General features: G+C 39.7%; 1 protein-coding gene across 4 annotated transcripts in view; it reads left to right on the top strand.

Annotated features, from left to right (window-relative positions):
- The window catches only part of NUP42 (nucleoporin 42), a 43,705-nt gene that overhangs the window by 16,200 nt on the left and 1,967 nt on the right, over positions 1–25,538 (top strand). For 2 of the 4 annotated variants that reach the window (XM_032873329.1, XM_032873339.1), the window contains one exon: positions 5,556–6,318. In XM_032873329.1, coding sequence (XP_032729220.1) covers positions 5,556–6,121 — 566 coding nt within the window. In that variant the 3' untranslated portion in view covers positions 6,122–6,318. Of the gene's footprint in view, positions 1–5,555; positions 6,319–21,476; positions 21,516–22,120; positions 22,156–25,538 lie in introns of those variants that run through there. The other 2 variants (XM_032873359.1, XM_032873348.1) reach the window with 2 other exon arrangements.

Raw genomic sequence — 25,538 nt, 5'->3', positions numbered from 1 at the left:
CTCTTTTTCTTTTTGGAAAATCTGGCCAGGGGTTTATCAATCTTATTAATTCTCTCAAAGAACCAGCTCATAGGGAGTGTCTGGGTGGCTCAGTCCTTAAGTGTCTGCCTTCGGCTCAGGTCATGATCCCAGCATCCTGGGATCGAGCCCCGCGTCGGGCTCCCTGTTCAGCGGGAAGCCTGCTTCTCCCTCTCCCACTCCCCCTGCTTGTGTTCCCTCTGTCGCTGTGTGTCTGTCTGTCAAATAAATGAGTAAAACCTTAAAAAAAAAAAAGAACCAGCACATAGTTTCATTGATCTGGTATACTGTTCTTTTAGTTTCTATTTCATTGATTTCTGCTCTAATCTTTATTGATTCTCTTCTCCTGCTGGGTTTAGGCTTTACTTGCTGTTTTTTCCTCCAGCTAGTTTAGGTGTAAGGTTAGGTTCTCTATTTGGGATCTTTCTTGTTTCTTGAAAAAGGCCTATATTACTATATATTTTAGGACTGCCTTTGCTGCATCCCAAAACTTTTGAACCATTGTGTTTTCCTTTTCATTTGTTTCCGTGAATTTTTTAAATTCTTCTTTAGTTTCCTAGTTGACCCATTCATTCTTTAGTAAGATGGTCTTTAGCTTCCATGTATTTGAGTTCTTTCCAGCTTTCCTCTTGTGGTTGAGCTCCAGTTTCAAAGCACTATGGTCTGAAAATATGCAGGGAATGATCCCAGTCTTTTGGTACCAGTTGAGACCTGATTTGTGACCCAGGATATGATCTATTCTGGAGAATGTTCCATGTGCACTAGAGAAGAATATGTATTCTGTTGCTTTGGGATGGAATGTTCTGAATATATCTGTAGTCCATCTAGTCTGGTGTGTCAATTAAAGCCCTTATTTCCTTGTTAATCTTCTGCTTAGACTATCTGTCCATTGCAGTGAGTGGGGTGTTAAAGTCCCCTACTATTATTGTATTGTTATCAAGGTGTTTCTTTAATTTTGTTATTAATTGGTTTATCCATAAATAGCTGCTCCAATGGTAAGGGTGTAAATAGTTGCAATTATTAGGTTTCTTGTTGGATAGACCTTTTAATTATGTTATAATGTCCTTCCTTATCTCTTATTTCAGTCTTTGGTTTAAAATATAATTTGTCTTTTGATGTCCATTAGCATGATAAATGGCTTTCCACCCACTCCCTTTCAATCTGAAGGTGTCCTTGGGCTTAAATTAATCTCTTGCAGACAGTGTATGGATGTGTCTTGCTTTTTTTTTTTTTTAAAGATTTTATTTATTGGGGCACCTGGGTGGCTCAGTGGGTTAAAGCCTCTGCCTTCAGCTCAGGTCATGATCCCAGGGTCCTAGGATTGAGCCCCACATCAGGCTCTCTGCTCTGCAGGGAGCCTGCTTCCCTTCTTCTCTCTCTGCCTGCCTCTCTGCCTACTTGTGATCTCTGTCTGTCAAATAAGTAAATAAAATCTTTAAAAAAAAAAAAACTTTTAAAGATTTTATTTATTTATTTGTCAGGGAGAGAGAGTATGCACAAGCCAGGCAGAGTGGCAGGCAGAGGCGGAGAGAGAAGCAGCCTCCCTGCTGAGCAAGGAGCCTGATGCGGGACTCTATCCCAGGATGCTGGGATCATGACCTGAACTGAAGGCAGCAGTTTAACCGACTGAGCCACCCAGGCGTCCCATGTCTTGCTTTTTTAACCAATCTGATACCGTGTCCTTTGCGGCATTTAGCCCATTTACATTAAGAGTAACTATTGAAAGATGGATTTAGTGCCATTGTATTACCTATAAAGTCAGTTTCTGTATATTGTCTCTGCTCCTTTCTGGTCTTTGTTACTTTTGGGCTTTCTCGTCACTTAAAGTATCCCCTTTAATATTTCTTCCAGGGCTGGTTAAGTGATCACAAATTCTTCTAGTTTCTGTTTGTTCTGGAAGCTCTTTTCTCTTCTCTTCTGAATGACAGCTTTATTGGATAAAGTATTCTTGGCTGCATATTTTTCTTATTTAGCACCCAGAATATATCATGCCAATCCTTTCTGGCCTCCAGGTCTCTGTGGATATATCTGCTGCCACTCAAATGTTTCTACCCTCCCAGGTTAAGGACCTCTTGTCCTGAGTTGCTTTCAGGATTTTCTCTTTGTCTCTGAAATTTGCAAGCTTCACTATTATAAGTTGAAACGTTGACTTATTTTTATTGATATTGAGAGGGGTTCTCTGTGCCTCCTGGACTTGAATGCCTGTTTCCCTCTCCAGGTTAGGGAGGTTCTCAGCTATAATTTGCTCAAATATACCTTCTTCCCCTCTCTCTCTTTACTCTTTCTGGGATCCCAATTATTCTAATATAGTTTCACTTTTGGTATCACTTATCTCTCGAATTCTCACCTTGTGATCCAGTGGTTGTTTATATCTCTTTTTCTCAGCTTTTTTATTCTCCATCATTTTGTCATCTGTATCACTAATTTTCTCTTCTGCCTCATTTATCCTATTATTAGAGTATCCATTTTTAAATTTTAGCCATAAATAGCCTTTTTTATTTCAACTTAATTAGATTTTAGTTCTTTTATTTCTCCAGAAAGGGACTTTCTGGTGTCAGCTATGCTTTTTTCAAGCCCAACAGTATCTTTACAATTGTTATTCTGAACTCTAGTTCTGACATCTTACTTATATCCACTGATTAGGTCTCTGGCAGTCAGTACTGCCTCTTGTTTTCTTTTTTGAAGTCAGTTTTTCTGTCTTGTCATTCTGTCCATAGAAGAATAAATGAATGAGAAAACAAAATACTAAAATAGAAACAATGACCTCAGAGAAATATACAGTAAACAAATCAGAAGAGACCTGAAACCAAAAAGAAAATTAAAAAGAGAGAGAGAGAGAGAATATAATCAGACATATGAACAGAGCAGAGCAATGCAAGAGATTCTGGGTATATTTTGGTCTGTTTGTTAGAAAACTAGATCCCAAAATTATAAAGAGAAACTTATGTATATACAAAAATCAAATTAAATACAATGAAAGGATAGAATATAACCATAAAAATGAAAATTAAAAAATACTTAAAAGAGTTGATAAGGGTAGTCTAGGTTCACCTAAGGGATGCCTGGGTGGCTCAGTTGGTTAAGCCGCTGCCTTCGAGTTAGGTCATGATCCCAGAATCCTGGGATCGAGTTCCGCATCAGGCTTCTTGCTCTGTAGGGAGCCTGCTTCTCTCTCTGCCTCTGCCTGCCACTCTGCCTGCTTGAGTGCGCGCGCTCTCTCTCTCTCTGACAAATAAATACATAAATAAAATCTTAAAAAAAAAAAAAAGCAGGATGTATGACATCCTTGTCTTAAAAAAGAGTTGATAAAATAAGAAATTGCTTGAAAAGGAAAAAGAAAAAAAGTTCAAATTGAAAGACTGTAAGATGCCTGGGTGGCTCAGTTAAGTGTCTGCCTTTGGCTCTGGTCATGATCCCAGGGTCTTGGGATCAAGCCCCACATCAGGCTCCCTGCTCAGCAGGGAGCCTGCTTCTCTCTCACCGTCTGCCTTCCCCTCCCCCTGCTTGTGCTTTCTCTCTCTCTCAAATAAATAAAGTCTTAAAAAAAAAAAAAGTAAGACTGAGGAATCATTAGAAAATACCATGAATTCTATGTACTGTTTTTCCCTAGCACTGAAGTTTTGTAGTTCTCTGTGATTGGTAAACTTGATCTTAGCTGGATGTTGTTGATGATCTTCTGGGAAAGGGGCCTGTTGCACTGATTCTCAGGTATCTTTGTCCCAGGGAGAATTGCACTGCCTTTGCCAGGGGGGGCGCACTAAGTGTAAGCACTCCAGATTGCTCTTTGTGGCTTTTGTTCCCTGAAGGCTTTCCGTGCTGTGTTAGGGGATAAGAATGAAAATGGCAGCCTCCCAGTCTCTAACCCTAGAGCTGAAAGCTCATACCCTCCACTCCTCAGTTCGCCCTCAGGGAAAAGCTATCTTCCTGGTCTCCTTTAGCATTCTGTGCTCACCCAGCCTATGACCAAGTGTTTGTATCTCAGGCATGCAACTCTGTTTCAAGTCTCCAAAGCCTACAGACTCCTGCAGCTCATACCCATACCCCTCCTCCCCACTGGCAAAGAGCGGGGTGTCTCACCACAGTTTTGCCACTCACTGGGCCCCTGCTCAGAGAACAGTTGCCCAGCCATGCCACAATTTGCGGTTTATGGCAACACGGAGCAGAAAGCCCACTCCTGAGCTTGCCATTTGTAGCTGGCTTTGCCACTCTGATGCTTGGGAACTCTGCCACATTAAGGCACCCCAGGTCTTCCTTTGCACTCTGGGGTCCTGAGATCACACTCTACCCCATAGGATTCTGCCCTGCTTCACCACCTGATCTCCTTTCAGGCAGGCATTTCCCTCACCTGGACAGATGGACTTCTAAAAGTTCCCATTTTGTGCTCCGTTGCTCTATCACTTTCTGGTAGCCAGCTTGCAAATCGTACCCCGCCCCCCGCCATTTATCTTCTGATACATCACCTTGGATTCACCTCTCTGCATCTCCTACCTTGCAGAAAGTGGTCACTTTTCTGTTTGTAGAATTGCAGCAATTTTTTCCTTAGATCTCCAGTTGAGTTCACAGGTGTTCAGAATGATTTTTTTAGCTATCTAGCTGAATTCCACGGACTAGAGAAAACGGTCTCCTACGTCTACACCATCTTCCTCCCTCTCTTTAAGTGATTTTTAAATCATCCTTGCAGATTCTACTACCTTCTATAATGGAGCTTCAGAGAATTTGGCTCATTAATCATTTGTGAAATAGGGGTCAGACTGGGCACATTTTTTGAAAGACCCTGTGGCTCAGGCTTTCAGAGTATATTTTAGCAATGGTTTTTCAAAAGTTTTATCAGAGTACATAGTGGCTATGGTAGCAGCACATTGAGGACCTTCTTTTCACAGTGCATAACAGTATAATATTGTCTCGAGTGACAATACTTATCACTTTTTTTTTAATTTAAAAGAAAAATTGTTTTAAGTTAGTATACAGAGGTAAACAGCAGTTCTTAGAGACAAAAAGGCAGATTAGGACTGAGGAGTTTGAACTGTCATAAAAAGTATAAAAATAAAAATGGCAACTCTGGAAAATTTTTAGCCAAAAACTAGAGATGTTAATTATTAGAGTACAATTTCATCAGATTTGTCTTAGTTGAGAGCTGGAAGGTGCTTGAGAATCACTCCATTTATACAGGAGGAAACTGAGATGAAGTGACCACTCTATTTAAAAGAATATAGCTAAGGAAAGAGTTACTTCTTTGATAATGGATGTGGCTGATTTATCTGAGGTTGAAACAGAAAGTGAAAGTCCACCTCCTCATCCCAGAGCTTTCTCAAAGCTGTACCCATGAGTGAGGACGATCAAATGAGGTCAGGTATAGCAGAGAGATAGGACAACAGGATTTAGTGGGTTTGTTCTAGCTTCTTCTTTTCACTTCTCCTTCCATCCAATATGCTTCTCACATTCAAACATGGTAGAAATAAGAGAAAAGGGAGGGGTGGTTAATGTAGTTACATTCTTTACTATAATAAGTTATTTTTTCCTTTTTCTGATTTTTATAGGTTTTCCAGTGAATAACAGCAGCAGTGCTAATGCTCAGAATTTTAGTTTTAAACCAAGCTCTGCCCCTTCTGGAAGTCCTCCTATGTTTGGGAATACTCCAGCATTTGGAGCTGCATCCTCTGCCAGTTCTGCCGTCACTACTTCTGTTCCAGCATTTGGATTTGGGAAACCTGCAGTCACATCTGCTGCTTCATTTTCTTTTAAAAGTCCTGCAGCCACTGGTTTTGGATCACCTGGATTTTCAGGATTTCCAGCTTCCATGGCAGCAGGCTCTTTTGGAGCTCCAGGGGCCCCAGCCTTTGGAAGTGGTACTTCTGTGGCTGGTTTTGGTAGTCTAGGTTCACATTCCCACACTGCTTTTTCCAAGTCATCTAGCAACACCTTTGGAAACAATAGCATAACTACCTCTCTCCCAGTCTCAAATGGCAGCACCACAACAGATAACAAATTATTCACACCCAAGGATCAACTCACAGCAGAAGAACTGGAGCATTTTCAATCTAAGAAATTTACTCTAGGAAAAATTCCTTTAAAGCCACCACCTACGGAACTTCTAAATATTTGAAAGGACAATTTTAAATACAGAAAAGAACAGCTCTTAAAATTGTTCTGAGTGGTTTGTATAAAATTGCTTTGAGTGATTTAAATATATACATATATATGTATATATGTACATATATACTTAAAAGGAATATAAGCTTTCATTAATAACTTTAGGGGTCTTGAAATTCAATATTTTTTCTAAGTAAAGCATAAAAAGTACTCTGCAAGAGGTTTTTTAAAAATTCAATTATGAATGGAATCAAAAAAAACTGTCAGTGTGCACTGAATAAAGTGCTTTTCTCATTCTATATCACTTTACTGTCTTACCATTTAAAGGTTTACCTTTAGACATATATATACATATGTCTAATATATATAACATATATATATATATACATATATATATATATATTTGTTTATTTTTTAGAAAGGAGATCATTTCTAAAGCCATGAGGGGAAAAAATGCTTAAATATTTAGCTTGCTTATCAAATAAACATCAGTAGCATGACTATCCTTCATGTTGAAGAAAATTCTCTTAGAGAAATAATAGTTTTTAAACTTCTTTTTATTATTCAGACTAACAAGGCATTTTCCCCTCATAATTTTGTTCCCCCTCCAATTTTGACTCTCTTATCGACCACCATTTGAGTTTTCTTCAACAATTTTAGACTGATTTTTATCAGGGCCTAACTTCTGTATAATTCTGTTTATTCCTCACATTATCCCCTCAAGTTGGCAGGTTGTAAGAGGGATGGAAATTGTGGTCTCATGTGAATAAATAGTGTATGTGGTAGGGTCAGGATTCACCAGCTCTGGTGAGTTTCTGTTAGAATTCTCAGACATGTTTTGATCTTCCTGTGCCCTCTCCCTGTGCCTCTATATCTGTGTAAGATATACAAGAGTGATGTCTTGTATATCTTACATATAGTTGATCCAAGCCAAAGACTTGTCATGAGTTGAGGCTTATGTGTCAGAGTTCTGTTTTCCTCTCTCAAGCCTCCATAATGACATAGCTCGCACAACAGAACAGCTACCTGACATAGATCTGGGATTGAGCTGATTTTTTTTTTAAAGATTTTATTTATTTATTTGACAGAGAGAGATCACAAGTAGACAGAGAGGCAGGCAGAGAGAGAAAGAGGGAAGCAGGCTCCCTGCTGAGCAGAGAACCCGATGCGGGACTCGATCCCAGGACCCTGAGATCATGACCTGAGCCGAAGGCAGCGGCTTAACCCACTGAGCCACCCAGGCGCCCTTGAGCTGATTTTTTAATGTGAAAATAGAACATTACCTAATAAAACATACACCCCAAATGATTTTAGAGTTTATGCAAAGAACTCAGTCCTCAGAAGATCCAGATTCTATTGTTATTTCTTTCAAAGAATTGTATGATTCCCAGCTAACACTTCTGGAAGCCCAAAATTTGGGATCGAATCTGTAGCCAAGGGGTATATGTTTGAAACCATCCTTGGTGTGGAAAGAGTAAAAAGATCCTAAGTTCCTGCTTTGGTCTCAAGCTCTGAAGACTTTACAGTGTTTCTTCACTCCTAGGATTTTTCTACGTGATGGAATAAACCCTATGCTACCAGGCTTACTATTCTCCTGTGGGTCCCAGTTGAACTTCCCAGTGTCCTAGAGGTTGAGGGTGCAAATTAAGGATGTAGTGTTTCTAAATTTGCCTGGCTACAAGTACTACATGAGTATTGGCTAAATTGCATATCCAGAATAATATATCCACTAGGCTAGACCTGGGGATGTGTTTTTTACAAAGTGTTTCATGAGATTGTATAAGTAAGTTTGGGAAAAAGGAGCCTATCTAGCTGCATTTAGGCTTCTTAGTAATATGTGACTTGGGAGTTTTGTTGTAATTGTTGAAGTGTATTTTATGTGCTTGCGCATGTGCACACAGACACACACACACAGTGTGGTGAACTTAGATCCAAGGTGGTTAAGTAGTACAGTTGTCAAAAAGCACAAGTGCGTGCTATGGGTTACCTAAAAGTCTGAGAAACTAAAGCGAAGGAGTTAAGTAGAAACCAGCAGTACGCAAGCATACCAGTATCAGGAGTCCAAGAAGGCCTGAGCTCCTAGACCTAGCTAAGGGGCAGCAAGACTTCAGAAAATCAGAAACCGGTACCAATGAGGTGGTGCCCAGGTAGACTGAGTTTCAAGACCCTGGAAGGGAGTGGATGCAGGGGGGGGGGAAGCAACCACAAGAGTATGTGCCACCATCTGGATTTATTCATTGAGGTCAGAACCAATTCTGGGAGAGCTGGTCTAACTGGAAAGTATACCCCCAAATAAGCAAAAACCACTTCCCTTAGCAGCTGCTGCAACAGCGCTTTACCTAGAATGGGAGCAAATGGCAGAATTGCAAACAAGGTTTTATTACAAGTAAATTGATTTAGCTAACTTGGTTATCTCATCACAGATTAGAAAGGGAGGAGTGTAACAGCTGAGAGCCAATTAGAAGAGGAGAGAGAAAACAGCTGATATTAACACTATTTGAAAAGCATAACCTGAGTTAGCCACACAGTATTATTCACAGGGATAAAATCTAGTGTCCAGCCACAGGAAATCCGTGAACTATGATAGATTGATATATTGGAATACTGGACAACATTTCTAAATGACCTAAAAGAATAGAGAGTAACTTGGAAAGGCTTTTATTCTGTAGTCAATGGGCAAAAGCTTGTTATAAAATCATATGTACAAATGTGGCCCAATTTGGGAGGAAAGTCTATATTCATAGGGAAAGGAAAGCCTAAAAGTTAATAATAGATCAAATTTTTTACTGTAAAAAAAAACCCTACATAACATTAAATTTACCATCTTAATTATTTTTAATTGTATAGTAGTGTTAAGTAGTGTGTACAACAGTCACATTGTTGTGTAACAGATCTCTGGAACTACTTCATCTTGCTACACTGAAACTACTCCATTGTTTATATGAACCACATTTTCTTTCTTTCTTTCTTTTTTTTTAAGATTGTATTTATTCATTTGACAGAGAGAAAGAGACAGAAAGCCTGCACAAGCAGGGGGAGAGAGAGAGGGAGAAGCAGGCTCCCCACCGATCAGGGAGTCTGATGCAGAGCTTGATCCCAGAACCCTAGGATCATGACCTGAGTCAAAAGCAGTCGCTTAACTAAATGAGCCACCCAGGCACCCCTGAACCACATTTTCTTTATCCATTCATCCGTTGGTGGAATTTGGGTTGCTTGCACTTCTCGTCTACTGTAAATAATGCTGCAGTGAACATGGTGTACAAATATCTCATTGAGATACTGCTTTGAGTTATTTTGGATATATACCTAGAAGTAGGTTTACTGAGTCAACGGCAACTCTTAACGTTTAGTATGTAACCTACATGCCACTTTGCAGAGCAGCTGCATTATTTTACCTTCCCATCAACAGGGTTCCGATTTCTCTGTGTCCTCCCCAACACATATTTTCTTGTTTTCATAGTAACCATCCTAATGGATGTGAGGTGATAGCTCATTGATTTGATTTGCATTTCTCTTATAGTTAGTAAGGTTAAACATCTTTTCAATTGCTTGTTGGCCATTTGTATATTTTCCTTGGCGAACAGTCTATTTAAGTCCTTTACCTATTTTTTTTTTTTTTAAGATTTATTTAGGGTCACTTGGGTGGCTCAGTCAGTTAAGCATTTGCTTTTGGGCCTTTGGCTCAGGTCATGATCCCCGGCCCTGGGATGAGCCCCACATCAGGCTCCCTGCTCAGTGGAGGCTCTGCTTGTCCCTCTCCCTCTGCCTCTCCCCAGCTTGTGTCTCTCTTAGTCTTCTCAAATAAAACTAAATAAAAATCTTATTTTAAAAAAATAGAAGATTGGGACGCCTGGGTGGCTCAGTGGGTTAAAGCCTCTGCCTTTGGCTCAGGTCATGATCCCAGAGTCCTGGGATTGAGCCCTACATCTGGCTTTCTGCTCAGTGGGGAGCCTGCTTCCCACTCTCTCTCTGCCTTCCTCTCTGCCTACTTGTGATCTCTGTCTGTCAAATAAATGAATACAATCTTTAAAAATAAATAAATAAATAAATAAAAGATTATTTATTTCTTTGAGAAAGAGAGCACAAGCTGGGGGAGAGGGAGGGAGAATCCACAAGCTGAGCGTGAAGGCTGACACACTCTATCAGAGCGGGGCTCTATCCCAGGACCCTGAGATCATGACCTGAGCCAAAACCAAGAATCGACTGCTTAACTGACTGAGCCACCTAGGTGCCCCTTTGCCTAATTTTTAATCCAGTTATTTGTTTTCTTGTTGAGTCATAGAAATTCTCTGTGTAGTCTGGATATTAACTCTTTATCAGATATATGATTTGCAAATATTTTCTCTTATTTGCCTTACTGCCTCTTCATTCTGATTGTTTCCTTTGACATATAGAAGTTATTAGGTTTGAAAAAAAAGTTAATAGGTTTGTTGTCCCTTTTGTCTATTTTTGTTTCTGTTGACTGTACTTTTGGTATCATACTCAAGAAATCATTGCCAACTCCAGTGTCTTGCTTTTTTCCTGTTGTCTTCTAGGATTATATAGCTTTAGGTCTTAGATTTAGGTCTTTAACCCATTTTAATTTATGGTGTAAGGTAAGAGTCCAACTTTGTTTTTTTTTTACATGTGGATATCCAGGTAACCCAATAGTATTTGTTGAAGAGACTGTCCTTTATCCATTTTCTAGTCTTGGCACCTTTGCCAAAAATTATTAGGGTATATATGCACGGGTTTGTTTCTGGGTTCTATTCTGTTCTGTTGGTCTATACATCTACCTTTATATCAGTACCACGCTATCTTAATTAGTGTCTCATTGTATTATGTTTTGAAATCAGGAATTTTGAGGCTGTCAATTTTGTTCTTCTTTTTCAAGATTGTTTTGGAGACTTGGGATATTTTAAGATTCCATATAAATTTTAGGGCTTTTTTTTCTACTTCTGCAAAAAAAAAAAAAAAAAAGCATTGGTGTTTAATATGGATTGTGCAGAATCTACATCATTTTGGATAGTATGCATACTTTGACAATATTAAGTCTCCCAATCCATAAGCACAGGATATCTCCATTCATTTGTGTTCTCTCTTTTTTTTTTTTAAAGCAATGCTTTATAGTTTTTTTTTTAAAGATTTTATTTATTTATTTGACAAAGATCACAAGTAGGCAGAGAGAGAGAGCAAGAGAAGTAGGCTCCCAGCTGAGCAGAGAGCCCGATGCAGGGCTGTATCCCAGGACCCTGAGATCATGACCTGAGCCGAAGGCAGAGGCTTTAACCCACCGAGCCACCCAGGCACCCCTGATTTATAGTTTTCAGAGTATAAGACTTTCACCTCCTTGGTTATGTTTATTCCTGAATATTTTACCCATTTAGATGCTATACTAAATGGGGTTATCTTCTTTATTTCCTTTATGGATTAATTACTGGTAGTGTATAAAATTTAACTGATTTTTGTATGTTGATTTTGTATCCTGCTACTTTGCTTAAATTATTAATTGTAACAGTACGTGTGTGTTGTGTGTGTGTTGAGTCTTTAAGGTTTTGTACATATAAGATCATATAATCTGTGAATAGAGATAATTTTGCTTTTTTCCTTTCCAATTTAGGTGCTTTTTAATTTCTTTCTCTTGTCTAATTGCTCTCTGGCTAAGAATTCTAGTAGTCTTTTGAATAGTAGTGGTGAAAGGAGGCATCTGCCTTATTTCTGATCTTAGAGGAAAAACTTTCAGCCTTTTATAGTTGAGTATAATGTTAGCTGTGGGGTTTTCATTTATATATGTATTTAATGTTAAGGCAGTTTGCTTCTATTCCCAGTCTGTTGAGTGCTTTTTTCATGAAATTGTTACATTTTGTCAAGTGTTTTTCTGCATCAACTGAGATAATCATATGGATTTTGTCCTACATTTGTAAATGTGGTGTGTTATATTGACTTTTTTATTGTTGAACCATCCTTGCATTCTAAGTGCAAATCCCACTTGATCATGGTATATAATCCTTTTAGTGTGCTGTTTAGTTCAGCTTACTAGTATTTTGTTGAGGATTTTTACATTGTTACTCATTAGGAATATTTTTCTACAGTTTTATTATCTTGTGTCTTCATCTAGTTTTGGTATCAGAATAATGCTGGCTTTACAGAATGATTTTGGAAGTGTTTCTTCTTCAATTCTTTGGAAGATTGTGAGGAGGATAGGTGTTAATTCTTCAAATGTTTGGTATAATCTTTCAGTGAGTCATCTGGTCCTGGTTGGGAGACTACTACTTCAATTTCCTTACCAGTTATAGGTCTGTTCAGATTTTTTATTTCTTTATGCTTCTGTCTTAGTAGGTTGTACATTTCTGGGAATTTATCTAATTCTTCTAGGTTATCCAATTTGTTATTATGGAATTGTTCATAGTAGTCTCTTATAATCCTTTTAATTTCTGTGATATTAATTATAATATGCACTGTTTCCATTCTAGTTTTAGTTATTTGAGTCTTCTGCCTCTTTTTGTTAGTCTAACTAGGGCATTGTCAATTTTGTCAATCTTTTCAAAAAACAGTGTCTTAGTCTGCTCAAGCTACCATAAAATGTCATAGACTGGGTGGCTTAAAAACAGATATTTACTTCTCACAGTTCTGGAGGCAGAAAGTCTGAGATCAGGGTGCCAGCATGGTTAGGTGCTGGTGAGAACCCTCTTCTTGGCTTGCAGATAGCTGCCTTCTTGCTGTGTGGTCACACAGCCTTTTCTTGGTGCATGTGCTTGAAGATAGAGATTGTTATATGGGCATTAATCCCAACAAGAGGTTCAGACCCTCAAGATTTCAACTAAACCTAATTATCCCTCAAGGGCCACCACCAAATTCTATCACATTGCAGATTAGGGCTTTAATACATGATTTTTTATATATTAAAAATATATAAAATATTTTTATATATTCAGTCCATAACACACCAACTCTTGATCTTGTTGATTTTTTAAATTGTTTTTCTATTCTCTATTTCATTTACCTCTGCTCTAATCTTCATTATTTCTTTCCTTCAAAGTTTGGGTTTACTTTGTTCTTTTTTTTGTCTCCTCAAGGTGTAAAGTTAGATTACGGATTTGAGATCTCTTTTGATGTAAGCACTTACCACTATAAAATTTCCTCTTAGTATTGCTTTTGTTGCATCCCATAAGCTTTGGTGTATTGTATTTGTTTTCTTTTGTCTCTAGATATTTTCTAAGTTCCTTTGTGATTTCTTCTTTAACCCATTGGTTAAGAGCATGTTGTTTAATTTCCACATATTTGTGGATTTTCCTTCTTTTACTATTTTCTAGTTTTATTCCATTGTGGTCAGAGAAGATACTTTGTATAATTTCAGTCTTCTTAAATTTGTTAAGACTTATTTTCCGGGCACGTGGGTGGCTCAGTGGGTTAAAGCCTCTGCCCTTGGCTCAGGTCATGATCTCAGGGTCCTGGAATCGAGTCCCGCATTGGGCTCTCTGCTCGGCAGGGAGCCTGCTTCCCTCTCTCTCTCTCTCTCTCTATCTGCCTGCCTCTCTGCCTACTTGTGATCTCTGTCTGTCAAATAAATAAAATCTTTAAAAAAAAAAAAAGATTTATTTTATGACCTAATCTGTGGTCTACCCTAGAGAATGTCCATGTGCACTTCAGAAAAATATGTATTATACTGTTAGGTTAAGTGTTCTCTACATGTCTGTTAAGTTTAATTGGTCTATATATAGTGTTGTTCAATTCTTATTTTCTTCTGTCTGGTTATTCTAGCCATAAATGAAAGCAGAGTATTGAAGTCTCCTACAACTACTGTTTTGCTGTCTATTTTCTCCCTTCAGCTCTGTCAGTGTTTGCTTCTTATATTTGGGAGCCCTAATATTAGGTGCATATGTTATAATTGTTGTATCTTCCTGGTGAATTGACCCTGTTATCATTATATAATGTCCTTCTTTGTCTCATGTGACAGTTTCTGTCTTAAAGTCTATTTTAACTAGGGACGCCTGGGTGGCTCAGTTGGTTAAGCAGCTGCCTTCGGCTCAGGTCATGATCCCGGCGTCCTGGGATGGAGTCCCACATCAGGCTCCTTGCTTGTCAGGGAGCCTGCTTCTCCCTCTGCCTCTGCCTGCCATTCTGTCTGCCTGTGCTCGCTCGCTCTCCCTCTCTCTCTCTCTGACAGATAAATAAATAAAATCTTAAAAAAAAAAAGTCTATTTTAACTAAATATGACCTCCCCTCCTCTTTTCAGGTTCCTGTTTGCATAAAATATCTTTTTCACGCTTTCACTTTTAGCCTATGTGTGTCTTTAGATCTAAAATGAATCTCTTGTAGACAGTATATTAATTGGATCTTGTTTTTTATCCGTTCAACCAATCTGTGTCTTTCAGTTGGTACATTTAAAATCCATTTACCTATAAGGTAATTGCTGACAAGGACTTACAATTGCCATTTTGTTCATTGTTTTCTGTATATCTTATAGCTCTTTTGTCCTTTTCTTCATACTAACTTATGTTTCATTCATTTTTAAATTTTTTTTGTAGTGACATATTTTTATTCCCTTCTCATTTTCCCTCTGCGTATATTCTATAGTTTCCTTGTGGTTATCATTGCAATTACATAAAACATCTTGCAGTTGTAACAATATATTTTAAGCCATTAACAGCTTAACTTCAATTACGTATAAAAACTCTGCCCCTTTACATAAACTCTGTACCCCACACTTTGTTATTGAGATGCAAATTACCTCTTTTTATATCACATCCTTTAGCACATATTTATATATAATTACTTTCTGTGCTTTTGTTTTTAAAATTCTATACTAGAAAGTGATAAATTCCCTACATTATAACATTACATAATTACACATTTATATATTTACCTTTACCACAGGAGTTATATATTTTGTATTTTTATATTTATATTTATTTTTACTACAGGAGTTTTTTGTATGGTTTTGGTTGCTGTTTATCATCCTTTCACTTCAGCTTGAAAGACTCCCTTCAGCATTCCTTTTTATTCCCAGCCAGTTTATGGACACTGCTGTGCTCAGTCTCTGACCGCATACATCCACAGTGGGCACAACATTTTCTTCCACTTCTGCTTCTTAATCTTCAGGTTTTCCTCATGTTTGTTGAGCCAGCAGCACATGGCACACATTTTCTTGGGCCACATTTCCAGAGGCTTTACTACTTGCCCTTGTATAATTTTCCTAGATTCTCTTTCTGAGTCTAGTTAATGTGGTGAGAGCACAGATGATGGATTTGTGAACAACTTGGATCTTGGACAGCTTGGATGCCATTCTGCCTGTCACATTGGAGACATGCAGCTGTGATAACTTTACCTTCCTGTTGTCCAGCTATTTCAACAGTTCCTCTTCCTTACCCTGAAGATCTTTTTTTTTTTTAAGATTTTATTTATTCATTTCACAGAGGTCACAAGTAGGCAGAGAGGCAGGCAGAGAAAGAGAGGAAGCAGGCTCCCCACAGAGCAAAAAGCCCAAAGTGGGGCTCGATCCCAGGATCCTGGGATCATGACCTGAGCCGAAGGCAGAGGCTTTAACCCCCTGAGCCACGCAGGCGCCCCCTTGCCCTGAAGATCTTGATACTTAATATTGGCCAGGGCTGCACAAGCCACCACATCTGCCATCTGCTCCAAGGGAAAGAACCCATCAGCATTTCTTATAGGGCAAGTCTAGTGATGAGAAACTCTCAGCTTTTATCTGGAAAAAATCTAAATTTCTCCTTTGTTTTTGAAGGATAGTTTTGCTGGATGTTGTATTCTTGGTTGGCACTTGTTTCTTTCAGTATTTTTCATATATCATCATACTCCCTTCTAGCCCACAATGTTTCTGCTGATAAATCTTTTGATAATCTAATAGGAGCTCCCTTGTACATTACAAGTCACTTCTCTCTTTCTGCTTTCAAGATTCTTTTGGTGAATTTTGACAGTTTGATTATGAAATGCCTTGGTGTAATTACCTGCAGATTTATCTTAGTTGGAGCTTTTTGAATTTCATGAATTTGCATGTCCATTTCTAATCTCAGATTGAGGGAATTTAAGGCCATTAGTTATTCTTCAGTTAGGCTCTGTGTTCCATTCTCTCTTTCTTCTTCTTCTGAGACTTCCATAATGTATATGTTGTTCTGCTTTCTGGTGTCCCATAAGTCACTTGGGCTCTCTTCATCTTTTTTCAGTATTTTTTTCTGTTTGCTCCTCTGCCTAAGTAATTTTTAAAGTCCTGTCTTTGAGTTAGTTCACTGATCCTTTCTTCTGACTTGTCAGGTCTGACATTGAATAGTGAATTTTTCAGTGCAATTATTATTGTTTTCATTTTCAGAAGTTCTGTTTGGTTCTTCTCATAGTTCTTTCTTATCATTGATACACTCATTTTGTTCATGTATTATTTTCCTGATTTTGATTGGTTGTCTATCTATGCTTTTTTTCATTTGTTGAGCATTTTTTAAATTTTTTAAAAGATTTTATTTATTTATTTGACAGAGAGATCACAAGTAGGCAGAGAGGCAAGCCGGGGGGGCAGGGTGAAGCAGGCTCCCTGCTGAGCAGAGAGCCCAATACGGGTGCGATCCCAGGACCCTGAGATCATGACCTGAGCCAAATGCAGAGGCCCAACCAACTGAGCCACCCAGGTGCCCCTCGTTGAGCATTTATGATGGCTATTTCAAATTCTTTGGTAACTTGTAAGTCTCCATTTATTTAGGGTCAGTTTCAGGAAATTTAATTTTTCTTTTTTTTTTTTTTTTAAGATTTCGTTTATTTATTTGACAGACAGAGATCACACGTAGACAGAGAGGCAGGCAGAGATAAAGGAAGGAAGCAGGTTCCCTGCTGAACAGAGAGCCAGATTCGGGGCTTGATCCCAGGACCCTGAGATCATGACCTGAGCCCAAGGCAGAGGCTTTAACCCACTGAGCCACCCAGGCGCCCCAAGTTTTCTTTTAACGGGGCCACATTTCCCTATTTCTTTGTATGTCTTGTTATCTGCTGTTGGGATTTGGGCATTTGAAATCAGCCATCCCTCCCGGACATTGTAGTCTGGTTTTGTACTGGAATGACATTCTCAATTCAGTGCTGCTAGAGATTCTGGAGATTTCTCAAGCCTTTTCTGGGGGGTGTGTCCTTTTTGGGCTTGCGTGTAACCTGACTGAAGAGTTTGTCTATTTCTACTCAGTACTCCCCATGGATACCTGCCTGTGTGCAGTGACGTCACTGGTGCTGTAGTATGCTGTGGCAATGGAGAGCCACCTAGTGCCTATCCATGGTATTGCAGACTCTTGTTCATGTTGATCACTTTGATCTTGCAGGCCAAGCTCCCAACCAGACTCCTGGTTGTCAGACAAGATGCAAACCAGTCCCTTCAACAGTCCACCTAAAAGAGTGTTGGGCATACATTTCATCCACAGGGAGAGAATGGGAGTTAAGTGTTTCCTCCCGGTAGCACTCACTGGGTCAGAGGGAGAGCTCTGGCAAGAGAAATCACCATGAACTTTACTACCAGGCTTTAAGGTGGTTGGCTTTGCACTCACCTGGAGTGCAGGAACCTCTTGACTGGGTTCCAGATTGGTCCAGGCATTGAAGTTAAATCTGTGTCTCCATGTTGGAAGGAGAGTGGAGGGCTTCGTATTCTACCATCTTGCTAATGTCACCTCTGATAGCTCTAGTTTTTATGATCTTTTGCAATGTTTTAATGTCTTAAGTACTTTAAATCTGTTAGCTAATTTAATCCTCACAACCATATGATCTAGGTGCTATTATCATGATCCTCATTTTCTAAGTGAGAAAATGACCTACCCAAGATCACCCAACAAGCCACTGGTTAAATTGGAATTCAAATGCAGGACTTAGAAGTGCATGCCTTGGGGCACCTGGGTGGCTCAGTGGGTTAAAGCCTCTGCTTTTGGCTCAGGTCATGGTCCCAGGGTCCTGGGATCCAGCCCCGAATCGGGCTCTCTGCTCAGCAGGGAACCTGCTTCCCTCTCTCTCTGCCTGCCTCTCTGCCTACTTGTGATCTCTGTCTGTCAAATAAATAAAATCTTTTTAAAAAAAAAGAGTCTCTTAAAAAAAAAAGTGAAAGAATCTTTTAAGAAGGATGTTTAAAATATGAAACAGATTAATGAAGACATCTTCTTTGTTCCAAATATTAGTTTATGTTGAGAATCATTACAGAAAAAGAAACTCAAATGGTCCAACTTCAAAAATATTCATGAAAGACAATACAACAAGATACCACTTCACACCCACCAAATTGGCAGAAATCAAAGTCTGATGAAAACAGGTGTTGAAAAAGATACAATATCATGGAGACACTGTGAGCTGTTAACACAAGTGTGGATTGGTGCAAGCACTTGAGAGAGCAATTTGGCAATATCTAGAAATGTTGAAGATGCACATCCCTTACAACCTAGTAGTTCCACTCCCCCATAAGACCATTGCTCCTCTAAGTTTGGTCCTAGGACCAGCAGCATGGATGCCACCTGGAAACTTAATACAAATGCAGAATCTCAGGCCCCACCTCAAACCTACTGAATCAGAGTTTGCCTGTTAACAAGATTTGCCAGATGATTGAATGCACCTGAATATAAGAGAAACAATTGTATGTGGGGAAAAAAACTTAAGCAAATCAATACATAGTATTGTCTGTGGTAGGAAGACATTGAAAACAACAAGAAGTCCATCTGCAGGATAACAGGTATTTGGTAAAAGAGGACATATCTATACAATAATTTGAGTTACATGTATAAACAACTAAAAAAGTACAGGTGCAAACTGATATCTATGGTATACCATTTAAAGTACAAAATGCAAAATAATATATATTATTTTTGAGTATATAAACATAGTAAGGAAATGACAACATGAGAATGACAAACACCAAATTCAGAATAGAGTTTGCTTAGGGAGGGAATAAAAGGAATGCGATTTTGGAGGCATATGCAGGGCACTTTATCTTTGTGACATTTAATCTGAACTTAATACAACAGTGGTAACATTTAATAGAGTGGATGATGAGTACATAGTTATCCAGGATGTTATTTTCTATACTTTTCCATATACTTGAAACAAGTTTAAACATTTGTAAAGATTTCATTTAGAAAAAAAAAAAGAAATGCCTTCTTTCCCACCTTAAATTGTGTATTATCAAGTAGCTTTTAGATTTCTGAAGTGATATTATGAATCATCATAGCTATGAATCAACTAGTTTGTCAAATTGTATCCAAGTCTTTTGGATTAAATATGCCACTCTGATGAAGCTTGCGTTCAAATACTGAAGCCCAGAGACGAAAACCAGGGAATGGACTGTGGATATGGACAATGTAATTTTTGCTGCCATGCTGTTGAAATGTTAAGGTCAACATACAGTCAAATATTTGTGGAGCAAAATTAAAATTATACCTGATTCACTAGTTTGTCTCTCTACGTAAACCAGACAAGGAAGATAATCTAGACTCTCTATGTTTACCAGTTACCTTGAAGGTCTTTTCTCAACCTCATCAGGCAGCTGGAAGTCTCGTCTTGTTTCCTTGTCATTTATAATATAAACAGTATTCAATCCTGTCCGCAGTGAAGCTGAGGCATAGAGGATTCTCTGCCATTAATGTATCCTTTGACATAGTACTTGTCAAGATTTTTCCACTTAGGAAACTTTTTTTTAAAGAATTTATTTATTTATTCTTTTTTTTTTTTTTAATCAGAGAAAAAGAGCACACACAGTGGGGAGCAGCAGGCAGAGGGAGAAGCAGACTCTCCCACCGAGCAGGGAGCCCAACGTAGGACTCAATCCCAGGACCCTGATATCATGACCTGAGCCAAAGCAGATGCTCAACCGACTAAGCCACCCAGGTGTCCCTACACTTGGAAAACCTTCTAGTGACTGCATGACTTACATTTCCTTTCCATCAGGAAAAAAAAGGTCAAGAGAAGACATAACTGGAATTATTTATTAACCCAGAAGCTACCCAACTCAGGAACATTCACAGAATTCAGTAGAGGAAACATAGTCTTGTATAAGAAAAAGATTGCCTGATTTATTGGAATTGTTGCTTTCTGATATTAAGGAACCGCCAAGTGCAAATGTTACACTACTATAGATTCAGTCCTAGGCCTACTGAGCAGGTTTGGAAACCACCCTGAAGGATTATGGAAAGTTCCAAACAAAGTGTCAAGTCTCTCAAGAAGGTCATCATCAAGATAAAGATGAATAAGAATCAAGTCATCTATGCAAATTCAGATGGTAACATGTATAAAAAGTCATTGCAATGAGGACATCACAATGCTGGAGTACAGTTCAGGGAATCATGAAAAGCCAGCATCAGCCTGTGGTAATTTCCCAGAGGAAAAGAATTTTAATAGTTTTGAGACAGAAGTGAAATCACAATGGGAAGAAGAGATAATCAAAGCAGTGAGAAGTGAGCTTCTAAACAGAAATCAGCGGAGTCCGGGAAGATTATATTAACTTCATTATATAGAGTTTGAAAAGCTTCTTTGTCTCTTTCGATAAAGAATCTTTACTTACTGGGAGAACTTGGGCAGGTTAACTTTTCCAATCCTTTTATCTGCAGAACAGGTACTATCCACCACCTAGTGACTGTGTGGATCAGTAATGAATGTAACATCCTTAGCAGGGAAATTATGCTTAGTAATTCCATTAGTGAGCAAAAATAATGCTTGGTCATGACAGAGAATTTAAGCTACATAGAAACTCATAAAATGCAAATTATTCTCCACCCTCCCAATGGCATTGTCTTTAACATTATTGTGCATGATTCTCTCATTTTCATACTTTATACACATTCTAATAGTTATTATCAGTGTTATCATACTATGTTTCATCTTGTCACCTAACAAAATGTTTTGAAGAATCTTCCAAATCAGCATGTATAGGTTTACCTCACTGTTTTTACTTTTAAAAAAAATTTTATTTATTTATTTATTTGACAGACATCACAAGTATGCAGAGAGGCAGGCAGAGAGAGGTGGGGGGGTGGGTAGCAGGCTCCCCGCTGAGCAGAGAACCCTATGTGGGGCTTGATCCCAGGACCCTGAGATCATGACCTGAGCCGAAGGCAGAGGCTTTAACCCACTGAGCCACCCAGGTGCCCCTTGCTGTTTTAAATGGAGGATTCCATTGTATGTCCATTGCTTAATTTATTTAACTATGCCTCTATTCATGGCCAACAATGTTTCAATAGAATATACTAGAACATATATCTTTTCACCATTGTGCAAATGTTTTTTAATAGTGGCAATGCTGAGTTGAAAATATGAATAGTTTTTATTTTATTTATTTTTAAATAGTTTTTATTTTAATAGACTTCATTAGATTGATCTTTGAAATGTCTTATTGATTAATCCCCTCCTGTCCTTCCATCCTCCCCACCATGTAGGTCCTGAAACAGAAGACATAGCCTACTTACATTTCAAAGGTAGTGAATTTATTGTCATGAATATATACAGCAATAAGAGCAATTAGGACTGGGGTCTAGATCAGCAATGTTCCCATCAATCCCATCCAAGGAGCCTCCTGGACCACTACTGCATGCACAACGCTGCAGATCTTGTTGGTTTTTTTCCATCAAAATTAGAAAGACCCAGAGAGACTGGATTTCCAAGTGCTCTGAAGATGTCATCTGTCCTTTAGATAGGCTTCCATGATGTTTGATGGCTAAATGTACAAGTCTGTCATTGACCAGAGAGATGTATCTCATCAAAACACACAGAAAAAAAAATTATTAATGGAAATTACTACCTACAGCAGCTCACCCATGGGGGCAGAAGTAGAGAGAGGTGGTTCTAAGAAATAGCTCCAGCTTTCTCACCAGCCAAGCAACTTCTAACAAGCCAAATTTGAGATGGAAATGGGCAAATGGGAAAGGAAAATGAAACTATGGGGGATGGGGGGCCTATCCCCAAGTGACTGTGGCACCTCCTGGCCTCATCTGTTTCTTCTTCTAGCTTAGAGTCCACAGCACATCAGTCCAGCCACTCTTAAAGGTACGTAACAGCAACTCCTCCATATCCCTTCTTCCAGGCACTTTCCTGCCAACCTGAGACCTGGGAGGCTGTCTTCCATGATGAGCACACCCGCAGAGCTGTGGAGCTGCTATGGAAAGCTATGCTGTGAAGTCATGACCTTAAACATCTCAGTAACACTGCCCAGAAAGCCACAAAGTTCCTCCAGGGGGCTCAGCCACTGCTCCCACCTAAGCTTTTCTCCCTTTCTCTCCCCTTTCTTTCTCTCCTCTCTCTTTGTTTCTTTGTTTCCTCCTTCCTTCCTCCCTCCCTCCCTCCATTTCTTCCTTCCTTCCTTCCTCCCTTTCCTTTCTTTCTCTCAAGATTTTATTTATTCAAGAGAGAGAGACACACACAGTGAGAGAGGGAACACAAGCAGAGGGGAGTGGGAGAGGGAGAAGCAGGCTTCCTGCTGAGCAGGGAGCCTGACATGGGGCTCCATTCCAGGACCCTGGGATCAGGACCTGAGCTGAAGGCAGATGCTTAATGACTGAGCCATCCAGGGGCCCTCCTGTCTGTCTGTCTGTCTTTCTCCTTCCTTCCTTCCTTCCTTCCTTCCTTCTTTCCTTCCTTCCTCTCTTTCTTTCTTTCTTTCTTTCTTCCTCCCCGTCCCTTCTCTCCCTTTCCCTTTTCCCCTTCCTTTCCCTTCCTTCCCTTCCCTTCCCTTCCCTTCCCTTTCCTTCCCTCCCTTCCTCCTTCCCTCTCTTCCTCCTTGCCTCCATTCCTCCTTCCCTCCCTCTCTTCCCTTTCCTTCCTTCCTTCCTTCCTTCCTTCATTCCTTCCTTCCTTCGTTCCTTCCTTCCTTCCTCTCTACACTCAACATGAGGGTCCCTTTGCCACCCTGAAATCAAGTCTCATGGTCCACTGACTGAGCCAGCCAGCTGCCTCCTGGCTTTTCTATACCTTTTCTACACCATCAAAGCTGTCTTCTCTCTCAAAAAATGACCCTCTTCATCCTTCACTGAGAAATTAGAAGCCTCAGACAGGACAGTGGTCATTCTCTTTTGTACTCCAAAGCCTGCCCTTCACACATGCTATGGGACACCACCAATTGTCTACTCTCCTCCTAAGTCACCTGTTCTTCCCCTTTGCTGAGTCCCCCATAAACATCACACATGTTGTAGCACCTGTCTGCTGGGGAAAAACCATTGCAAAATGCTCTTGACCTTGTCTTCAAAACCACCACCCAAGTTCTCTGTTTCCTGTAAAAGCCACACTTCTCTAAATCTTGTTTCACTTGACCACTCTCCTCCTTGACCCATTCTTACCTCACTGTTCAACCCTTTTCAACTTGTCTCACCCCTTATTCCACTGAAACTGTCCTTGCTAAGTTCTCAGTACCAGTTACACATCTGGGCTCCCTTTTCCCACTGACAACATTCCTGCAGCATCTCCAGACTCTATGTCTCTTAGAGAGTTAGTGAAGAAAAAGGGGCACTTTCCCAGGATTCCCAACAAAATCCTCACAGCCTTTCCCTGGCTCTGATCAAAGGTATGTGCCCACCCTGGGTCAGTCACTGAATACGCAGAGTCTCCTCTGATGATCTGACTAAACTCTGAAGCAAAGATCTAACCCCTCCTTTTTAACAGTGGTGTAATATTCCATTGCATGAATGTGTCATAATTTATTTAACCTCTCCTTTTCTGAAGGACATTTGGAGTTTTCTAGCTATTTCCTAACACAAGCTTGCACAAGATGCAAATTCTAGGACCTTGACCACAAACATACACACTCAAATCACACAGTTCTTTCTTTATCAACCTCTTCAAGCACATGACTGCTGATTTGTGCTTTTCATGCTTTTAAGGAACTTTCCATCACACCACCACCATGTCACAATGTATATTCCTGTGACCACTCTAAGGAAGAGGAAGGGAGAGGGGACCTTGGAGGCTGCAATGTCTAGACATTTTCTTCAGATCTCCAAATGTAGTCCAGCTGTCAATAGAAGGGCTCTTTGAAGCTTCCCCTAAAATTAGAAGGAAAAAAGTGCTTCAAATTTCTGTGGAAGCACCACTTACCTTCTAATCTCTCTGAGTCAACTTGGTAGAGGTGATGAGGGAACTTTCTCCTAATCTGCTCTGCCTCTGCTCCCACCATAACACTTCAAAAGAATTGGCAAAAATCTTGAAATTTCCAATTTCTCTACTTTTGCTGCTATGACCCAAACCATAGGAAGAGCCACTACCATGACCCTCCAACCTCCAACCCCAAAGAGGTGACCTTGCCCCCAGACCAATGCCTGACTTCTCAGCCTCTGTCTTGGTCCCTTGGCTTTGTGGGGAATGGCTTGTGTGTCCCACAATGCCAACCCACCACCTTGAAGCCATGAATCAGCACTTCTGGCTAAACGAATGCAGCTTCTCTCAGAAGTACATCGTGTGTCCTTTCTGCTTCTGAGATCCAATTTAAAAATAATAATAATAATCCCAAAGCTCTCCTGGCTAGCTAGCCTCAGTTTTTGAAGTTCTAGCTCCCAACTCTGCCATTGACCAGGTCTCCAGTTAATACCCAATTACACTTCCCATCCTTGTTTTGTTGCTGATAAACTTTCTCTTACTTGACCTTGCAGAAAATTTATTTGTCTAACTTTTTTCTCTTTTGCTCTCTCATCCTCACCTCTGCCATGACAAAACACCACCAGCCCCATTTGCCAACCCTTACAATAGAGGTCCTCTTCCTCCTCCCTCCCCGCCATGCCCACCATGGAGTGAAAACGCAGCCCCAAAATATTCTCTCTCCAGCCTCTCTTTGATGGGATCCTCACCCCTCTTCCAGTGTGCTCAGCTCCCCGGGGGCTCCCAGAGGAAGCCCTAGCCCACCCTGGAATGTGGTCTTCCTGCTGGCCACATTTGCTGATACTTCATAACAAAACTTTCCTTTACTGGTGCTTGGTAAACTGAACGAACAAGTACTACTTCTAAAATAGAGAGAGAACTTACTGTAACTGCCAGCATTGTTTCTAAAGGGCTCTGCAAATGCTGCATCACTATTGACATTAATAAACACATTTATTTTAAATACAATTTTATCCAAAGGAGCCTTGAAACAGAGGCAGGAAAGGTGTACAAGTTATGGATCCTAACTTGTGATTATTTTGGTTTCCCAAAGCCCAACTTTTTTCAGTCTATAATAATATCTGTAAGTATATATGGCACTTAAAGGACAGGTTCTCTGCTCCCCCCAGATTCCACCAAAGCCAAAGCTGTTCTGGGCAGCCCTATGAGACCTGGATTTAGTTTCTCCTTCAGAGTTTCCCTGGTGTGGCATGCCTACCACTGGGGGTACATGAGATGACTTTAGAAGGTAAATGAACACATCCGTTTTATTTCAACAAGTTTTCAATATTTGTTTTTTTGTAAGATTTTATTTTATTTATTTATTTGACAGACAGAGTTCACAAGTCAGCAGAGAGGCAGGCGGGGGGGGGGGGGGG

This window comes from Lontra canadensis, unplaced genomic scaffold (genome assembly GCF_010015895.1).
Source record: "Lontra canadensis isolate GAN:19392208 unplaced genomic scaffold, GSC_riverotter_1.0 scaffold2, whole genome shotgun sequence".
In the NCBI taxonomy this organism is placed as follows: domain Eukaryota; kingdom Metazoa; phylum Chordata; class Mammalia; order Carnivora; family Mustelidae; genus Lontra; species Lontra canadensis.
This window is presented reverse-complemented; position numbering and strand designations above follow the sequence as displayed.